This window comes from Aquarana catesbeiana, linkage group LG01, assembly GCF_042186555.1.
Source record: "Aquarana catesbeiana isolate 2022-GZ linkage group LG01, ASM4218655v1, whole genome shotgun sequence".
NCBI lineage: Eukaryota > Metazoa > Chordata > Amphibia > Anura > Ranidae > Aquarana > Aquarana catesbeiana.
The window spans coordinates 228,155,441-228,164,880 of record NC_133324.1 but is presented as its reverse complement, the minus strand read 5'-3'; the positions used below and the strand labels follow the sequence as shown (position 1 = coordinate 228,164,880).

The following is a 9,440-nucleotide window of genomic DNA, read 5'->3' as shown; positions in this document are numbered from 1 at the left end:
TTGGCTTCAGTTTGTTAGTGTATTTAAGCCCAGGTTCACAATGAGCTGTGGGAATGAAGCCGTGCGAGTTCAGCTGAATTTGCACAATTTCACTCCCACATGTCAGTCCTGATTTCAGCCGAGATTTCAGAGACATCTGTGCAGGTTTCTGCACAGCTGTCAATGTAAATCGCAGCCCGACATCGCAAAAAGTAGTACAGAAACTACTTTTTGAAATCGGTGCATTCCTGCAGATGCGGCATCGCACCGATTAGGACGGTGCCATTGACGGCAATTGCCGCTGATTTGACATCTGATTTGACATGTCAAATCAGCGGCAATTGCCGTCAATGGCACCGTCCTAATCACCGTCCTAATTTCTGGAAAAGTAAATACTCATGCAACTTTTTTTATCTGTTAAGGGTAAAGCATTGGCTTTTTGGTCTGTTTTGAACTTTCAAGATATTGTACTGTTACCAATCAGTATTTAACTCTTGACGTCCTGAGCAAGAAAACATCAATGCTAACATCTGTTACTTTGCACGCTTTGATATGTATATTTGGTTTGTGGCTGATTTACGTCATTCTGTTTACATTCTTAGCTGCCTAGCTTAAGTGGATGATAGGAGGGGTTTTGCAGTACAAGACTTTAGACCCTGAACCCAGATCTCTGTAAAAGTCGTTCCTTATGTTCAATCAAATAAAACAAAAATAAAATATTTTTCTAACTGAAAACGGCTGAATCTGAGCCCTAAGAAATGTCCAAGCTTTTATCAGAAATCAAAAGAAATAAAGATGTCTTCTACTCTGCCAAAGGAAACATTCATATGAATAGGCAAATGTAGCACACCTATTCCAAAACTTCAGCCAAAGTAGGATGTCTGCTGTCAGTGATCACCAATAAGATATCCAAGTCTTTCCCAGGCCTCCCCCTATTGGCTGCTGCCAGGGGAGGGGCGCTTGCTGTCATTTCTTATACACAGTGGGCTCAGTTCTATTACAAGTTATTGTGCTGTGTCTGATATCAGAGATGCCTGTCAACCTTGCGGAGTGGGATGGACCCCTGGAACTTTCCCAAGTGGATGAAAAGCCCCAACAACCACTAGTGGCCACATTTGGATCAGTTACTGTGGAAAAACTGGGACAAATCCTTACACCTTTTCAGGTATGCAGCAATGCAACGTTACATTATATAGACATGACATGAATACCAACAAAATATATATTACAAAGAACAGTGATGCAGCAACCAATCAGATTTCATCATTAGTTTACCTGGTTGGCTGCTGTGATGTGCTTTGCTTGTCTTCACTATTCTGCATTACTTTGCATACTATGTTCTGTAGTGAAATTTTGAACTACTTAAATGTTCTTATTTTCATTCTGATATCAGACTCCTGTTGTGTGACCTATGCAAATTGGACTGACTGACAGTTGTCCATAGTTGTCCAACATATTGGGTGATCGGGATAAAAGCAGCAATGTACTGGGTGATCGGGGTAAAAGCAGCAATGTATTGGATGATCGGGGTGAAAGTAGCAATGTATTGGGTGATCGGGGGGAAAGCAGCAATGTATTGGGTGATCGGGGTAAAAGCAGCAATGTACTGGGTGATCAAGGGGGAAGCAGCAATGTATTGGATGATCAGGGTAAAAGCAGCAATGTATTGGGTGATCGGGGTAAAAAGCAGCAATGTATTGGGTGATCAAGGGGGAAGCAGCAATGTATTGGATGATCAGGGTAAAAGCAGCAATATATTGGGTGATCGGGGTAAAAAGCAGCAATGTATTGGGTGATCACGGTAAAAAGCAGCAATGTTTTGGGTGATCGGAGTGAAAGCAGCAAAGCATTGGGTGATCAGGGTGAAAGCAGCCATGTATTGGGTGATCAGGGGAAAAGCAGCAATGTATTGGGTGATCGGGGTGAAAGCAGCAATGTATTGGGTGATCAGGGGAAAAGCAGCAATGTATTGGGTGATTGGGGTAAAAGCAGCAAAGCATTGGGTGATCAGGGTAAAAAGAGCAATGTACTGGGTGATCAGGGTAAAAGCAGCAATGTTTTGGGTGATCAGGGTGAAAGCAGCCATGTATTGGTTGATCAGAGTAAAAGCAGCAATGTATTGGGCGATCGAGGGAAAAGCAGCAATATAGAGGGTGATCGGGTGAAAGCAGCAAAGCACTGGGTGATCGGGGTGAAAGCAGCCATGTATTGGGTGATCGGGGGAAAAGCAGCAATGTATTGGGTGATCGGGGGGAAAAGCAGCAATGTACAGGGTAATCGGGTGAAAGCAGCAAAGCATTGAGTGATCAGGGTGAAAGCAGCAATGTATTGGGTGATGAGGTGAAAAGCAGCAATGTACTGGGTGATCGGGGGGGAAAACAGCAAAGCATTGGGTGATCGGGGTGAAAGCAGCAATATACTGGGTGATCGGGGTGAAAGCAGCAATGTATTGGGTGATCAGGGGAAAAGCAGCAATGTACTGGGTGATCAAGGGAAAAGCAGCAATGTACTGGGTGATTGGGGGGGGGGGAAACAGCAAAGCATTGGGTGATCAGGGTAAAAGCAGCAATGTATTGGGTGATCAGGGTGAAAGCAGCAATGTACTGGGTGATTGGGGTAAAAGCAGCAATGTATTGGGTGATCAGGGTGAAAGCAGCAATGTATTGGGTAATCAGGGTGAAAGCAGCAATGTATTGGGTGATCAGGGTAAAAGAAGCAATGTTTTGGGTGATCAGGGTGAAAGCAGCAATGCATTGGGTGATCAGGGTAAAATCAGCAATGTATTGGGTGATCAGCGTGAAAGCAGCAATGTATTGGGTGATCAGCGTGAAAGCAGCAATGTATTGGGTGATCAGTGTGAAAGCAGCAATGTATTGGGTGATCAGGGTAAAAGCAGCAATGTATTGGGTGATCAGGGGTAAAACATACAAACATAGAAAAGTGACAGCAGAAAAAGGACCGGATAGTTTGCGCATTGAGTTTGCCCTTTTTTATGTTTTGTTTTTTCGTTAAATTTTTTGTCTGAGTATATGTTTGTCTGAAGCATGTTTGAAGCCATTTACTGTTGACTGTCTCACTACCTCTGCTGGAAGTTTATTCCAAGCCTCAACTACCCTTTCAGTAAAACAATGCTTTCTAAAATTAGTTTTGAACTTTCCTCTAGTTTGAGGTCATGTCCCTGTGTTCTTGATTTTGATTTATACAGTGGAACCTCGGATTGCGAGTAACGCAGTTAACAAGTGTTTCGCAATACGATCACTGTATTTTTAAAAATCATAACTCGGTTTGCAAGTGTTGTCTCGCAAAACGAGCATGATTCAGGCCAAATTTATCTGCAGTACCGCTTTTGGCCTGAGGGGGGGGCGCCGGAGTCGAGCAGAGTCGAACATCACATTCGGAAATGCACGGAAAGACCCGAGTACAGCACGGCTGACCGCACGGCAAATCTCGGGTAGGAATTCTTTCCGAGGTTTGCCGAGGTCAGCCGGAGTGTATTCGGGCCTTTTTGGACATTTCCGAGGCTCTCCAGCGCCCCCCTCCCCCCCCCCCCCCCCCCCGCCTCTGGCCGCATGCATCCCATTGAAGTCAATGGGGAACGAATTATTTTCGTTTCCATTGACTTCAATAGGAAAACCCGCTTTGATATGCAAGTACTTTGGATTACGAGCATACTCCTGGAACGGATTATGCTCGTAATCCGAGGTTCCACTGTATTGAAAAAACTGCCCTCCTGAACCTTTTTCACCCCGTTGATGTATTTAAAGGTTTCAATCATGTCTCCCCTTTCCCTTCTTTCCTCCAGACTGTACATATTAAGTTCCTGAAGTCTCTCCTGATATGTTTTATCCCCCAGACCTTTCACCAGTTTTGTTCCCCGTCTCTGGACTCGTTCTATCTTAAGAATATCTTTTTGTAAGTGAGGTCTCCAGAACTGGACACAGTATTCTAAATGAGGTCTCACTAAAGATCTATAGAACCTCCTTCCTCCTGCTGGTGATCCCTCTAGTGTTGCATAGCTTTTCCCACTGCCTGGTCACACTGCTCATTTTGCAATTATCTGAAATATGTACCCCCAAATCTTTTTTTTTCCTGTAGTGCTGGCCAACATTGTACTCTCTCAGTGAATTATTTTTCCCTAGGTGCATTATTTTACATTTAGAAACATTGAACCGCAGTTTCCATCGCTTTGAACAATCTTCCAGCAATGCCGAATCATGTTCCATGGTATGTCAGCAGCAAAGCATTAGGTGATCGGTGTGAAAGTAGTAAAGCATTGGGTGATCGGTGTGAAAGTAGTAAAGCATTGGGTGATCGGTGTGAAAGTAGTAAAGCATTAGGTGATCGGTGTGAAAGTAGTAAAGCATTGGGTGATCGGTGTGAAAGTAGTAAAGCATTGGGTGATCGGTGTGAAAGTAGTAAAGCATTAGGTGATCGGTGTGAAAGTAGTAAAGCATTGGGTGATCGGTGTGAAAGTAGTAAAGCATTGGGTGATCGGTGTGAAAGCACAAAGCATTGGGTCTCTGGAGTGTGGAAAAAAAAACCCATGCAAGCACAAGGGGTACATGTATACTCTATAGAGATAGTGTCCCCAGCAGGATCCACACCGAGGCTTCCCTGTGCTCTAAGGCAGACGTGCTGCCACTAATCCACTGTGCTGTTAATTGATTTGGATGGGGATGCAGTTTTGTATATGAGGTATGCATATTACTATGTATATTCCAAGCCATCATGTAAACAGCTGTCAGAAGATGAAATTTATTAGATCTGATATATAGTTGTGAGACATATTTATACAGTTGTTTTATATGGTGCCAATAAAAACTATTCACTCCCAAATGGAAGGGTTCATGTTTTATTTTCATAGAATATTTAATCACCATGAATTTAGATTTTTTTTTTTTCTTAAATGAATCAACAAAAAAAATACCCTAGTGTAAAAAAAAAAAATATCCACCATAATTTACATTTTTATGGCAGTAAAACGTTTCACGGGGGTAAATACTGTTTATAACAATTTCAGATGAAGATGGTCTGATCCTGCCAAAATAAAACAGCCCCGTTGTCATGCTTACACGTAATGCAGGTGGTCAGACAGCTAGCTTCTGTGTTCTTTACCTATAGCAGCCTCCTTTCCCACAGGGCAAGCAGGCCTACTGCACTCAGTTGCCCCTAGGACTTATACTAGACATGTGCAGTTCATTTCGTTCCGACTTTAAATTCGGACAAATTTTCATTTTTCGGAAATTCGGATGTATTCGAATTTCCAAATTACAATAGTACGACGAATCCGAAATAACGGAAAAAAAGTCAGACGGAATTCAAACCTATTCGATTCGTTTTTGAATCAATTTGAAAAGTTTTCGAATTAATTTTGAAGCGCTTTCTAATTTTAATAGTTTTCAATCTCAAATTCGAATCGTTTTTGAATTCTAATCGTTTTCAATTTTCCAAAGAGAATAAAATAGAACAGAAAATAAAGGAATAAAATAGAAAAAAATATATAATAGAATAGAAAAGAAAAGAACAGACAATAAAAGAATATAATATAATACAGAAACAGAACAAAAGTAAAACAAAACAAATTGAAAATAAAAGAACAGAATAGAATAGAAATTAATATAATAAATAGATTAATCACCTTAGTCCCGGAAGATTTGGCTGCTGAATGACCAGGCCATTTTTTGCGATTCGGCACTGCGTCGCTTTAACTGACAATTGCGCGGTCATGCAATGCTGCACCCAAACAAAATTGACGTCCTTTTTTTCCCACAAATAGAACTTTGCCCTATAAACAAAAAAATAGCGACAATTTTGAAAAAAACACAATATTTTGTATTATTTGCTATAAAAAATATATCCCCATTTTCAAAAAAAAAAAAACAAAGCTAATTTTTTTCTCAGTTTAGGCCAAAATGTATTCTTCTACATATTTTTGGTAAAAAAAAAATCGCAAGAAGCGTATATTGATCGGTTTGTCGGTTTGCGCAAAAGATAGCATCTACAAAATAGGGAATAGATTTATGGAAATTTTTATTATTATTTTTATTTTATTTTTTACTAGTAATGGCGGCGATCTGCAATTTTTATCACTACACTATGCGACATTATGGCGGACACATTGGACACTTTGACACATTTTTGGGCCATTGGCATTAATACAGCGATCAGTACTATAAAAATGCAATGATTACTGTAAAAATGTCACTGGCAGGGAAGGGGTTAACACTAAGGGGGGATCAAGGGGTTAACTGTGCTCCCTGTGTGTGTTTCTAACTGAAGGGGGAGGGGACTGACCTAGAGGAAATGACAGATCATGGTTCCTAGCTATTAGGAACTCACGATCTGTTACTCCTCACAGAACAGAACAGGGATGTGTGTGTTTGCACACACACACATCCCTGTTCTGCCTCTCGTGCCCGCGATCGCTCATGGCCAGTGGTCATCGCGACCGCCAGCCACGAGCATCGGCATCGGCTACGACGGCTCGCGGGATCGTGCCGACCTGCCGCAGTATAATGACGGTGGCTGGTCTGCAAGAGGTTAAAAAAGAATTGAATAAAATACAAAGAATATAACCATCTTCTGAAATTCTAATTTAATTCAAATGGAATAAATTCAAATTTGAATAGAAAAGAATGAAAAAGAATAGAATAGAAAAAGAAATAAAAGAGTGGACTATAATAGAATAGAATAGAATAAAAAAAAACAATAGAATAGAATAGAAAGAATATGACCATCTTCCGAAATTCTAAAATAAATCTGAATTTAAATAGAAAAGAAAATAGAATAGAAAATAAAATAAAATAATAGAAAATAATGGATTAGAATAGAATAAACAAATAGAAAAAGAATAGAGTTAAAAAAAACAATAGAACAGAAAGAATATAACCATTTCCCAAAATTCAAATAGATTCAATTCAAATTTGTATAGAATAGAAAAGAATAGATTAGAATAGGAAGATATTTATATTCTATTCTATTCAGTTTTTTTCTATACTATTCTGTTATTTTCTATTCTATTCTAATCTATTCTTTTCTGTTATATTTAAATCCAAAATTTCTATTGTATTTTTTTATTATATTCTTTTCTATTCTATTATTTTCTATTCCACTTTCAGAAGATGGTTATATTCTTTCTATTTTATTCTATTCTTTTTTTATTCTATTCTATTAGTTTTGATTCTATTCCATTCTATTCTGTTCTTTTATTTACTATTCTATTTTGTTCTGTTTTACTATTATATTCTGTTCTTTTATTTTCTGTTATATTATTTTCCATTCTATTATATTTTTTTCTATTAAATTCCTTTATTTTCTATTTTATTATCTTTGGAAATTTGAAAAACTATTCGAATTTGAAAACTATTTTAATTCAAAAACTATTCAATTAAAAAAATTTATTTTAATTTCGAAAACTTTTCGAATTTGAAAACTATTCGAAATTGATTTGAAATCTATTCGAATAGATACAAATTTGAATTCCAAATCGATTTTAATATGAATAAATAAAACAAATTCTGAAAACAAATAAACTGGTTAAACAAATTTAACTAAATGAATTCATGTAAATAATGAATCGAAACGAAACTGATCTTAAAATTTTTTTTCGTTCTGCACATGTCTAACTTATACACAATGCTATAGTGCCTGGCTACCACACCAGGGCATGCACGAACTGAGCAAAAAAAGAGGTACTTGCAGTTGGCAGACAGGCAAGGTTCAGAATAGTCAGGGTCAATGTCTGAAGTCAAAAGACAGGCAGAGTTCAGAGAATAGTTGATATCCGATCCGAGGTCATCAACGAAGTAATCCAATCTAGCAGGACAGAAAAACAGGTAGCTTGATCAGGTATTACACACACTATCACAAGCATGAGACTGCAAGCTTGGCTGGCTTTTATCAGGTTTGGTCTCCACCCAGAGTCTGGCCACATCAGTCACCTTGCAGGTGCACAGGCAGACAAGGAGAATGCCATAGCCAAAAGCAGGATGCTGGAATGAAGAACAGGAGCGCCAGACGCTCCTGACATTACCTCCCACTGAGGAGGGGCCCCCGGACCCTTACAGACAAGCTGTACATCTGGCAGAGGACCATCAGGCTGAGCAAAAGTCAGTGGATCAGTGAGGTCAGGTTGGTTAGCAGGTGACATGTCACTGGAGTCAAGCTGGATAGCTGGAACACAAGCTGTATGCAGAGTGGCTTGAGGAAAAGGTTGGAGGCCCCATCTGGCCGAATGAGGCAGTCTACTTAAAGGATGGATGGAACTTCTTAGACACGTTTGAGCAGATGTAGTTGCAGTAGGGTGAGGCCAGGTTACTGAAAGTCCCAAATATGAAAAAGCAGGAGGCTCAACTGGCATGGACTGAACCATAGTGCAGAGACTGGACTGCTTTGGCAGGCGTAGAGACAGACTAGACCACATCATCAGGTGTAGAGGCAGCAGAACTTGAGGACAAGTTAGCCTGGATGTGCGTCCAAAGGCATTTAGGGACAAGCAGGTAGGGGAAATCCAGAGTGCTTGCCTTTTGAAGACTTAGAGCAAGCACAGGTTTTGCAAGCCTTTATAAAGGGAAAAGTCCTTATGGAGAGAGGGCCACCAAAGCCTGTGAGAAACTAAAGAAAATGTTTTAGTAATCCCTGGATGCCCTCTTAGTGCCATGTGCTTCTGAATGCACTTTAAACCTAAGGTGGAGGGGAACAAAAAGCTTTCCAGGGGGTAGATTGGGTGGAACACAAGACTCACCCTTTAAAATAGAGTCTAAAAGGTCAGGGGAAAAGGCCCCCATTACTAAGGTATTGAAGGTAAGATATTGTGAAACTTTGGCCTCTGGGGGGGGGAAAGATTCAAGCTGTGGCTGTTGACTGGAGAGGTGGCCTGTAGAGGATTGAATAAACTTGTCAGTCTCTTTTGCTACAACAGAGTCATATAAAGGCAAATGAAAACTGGAGTCACACTTGGAAAAAGTTGACATGGTCATGATCTGAATAGGACTGTAATGAAGGCACATGGCTGGTACTGGCCACAAAAGAGTTACTGGCCACAAAAGAGGCCACAAATGGGCAACTGGTCAGCAGTTTTAATGCAGTTCTGGGACCAGGACCTAAGTTTTCCTGTACCCCAATCTATGTGGTTGTGAAGTTTAAGCCAAGGATAAGCAGGAGATGTTATCAAGTAAAAGCTGATTGTCTCCCTTTGAAATTCCCAATGGTCAGAGTAATAGGTACAGTGCATAAGGTGACCAGGCCCATGGACAAGGGAGAGTTATCAATAGCTAAGACTGAAAAGGGTGGGACAGATTTGTCCAGCTGAAATTTCTACACAGAGCGTACTATACCCCGCACAGGTTATCCAACATTTACCCAGGAGTAGAAGACGTTTGTCCCAAGTGCAGGCAGTCGGTGGGAACTTTCTTCCATGTTGTATGGTCATGCCCAGTCCTTCAGACTTATTGGCGGGCGGT

At 40.3% G+C, this 9,440-nt stretch overlaps 1 protein-coding gene across 1 annotated transcript in view; it reads left to right on the top strand.

Moving 5' to 3' along the window:
• The first annotated feature begins 950 nt into the window (after window positions 1-950).
• LOC141139465 (phosphatidylethanolamine-binding protein 1-like) overlaps window positions 951-9,440 on the top strand; it is a 32,096-nt gene continuing 23,606 nt past the window's right edge. Inside the window, exon 1 of the mRNA XM_073625616.1 lies at window positions 951-1,144. Within this exon, the coding sequence (XP_073481717.1) occupies window positions 1,010-1,144 (135 nt within the window). The 5' untranslated portion in view covers window positions 951-1,009. The remainder of the gene's footprint in view (window positions 1,145-9,440) is intronic.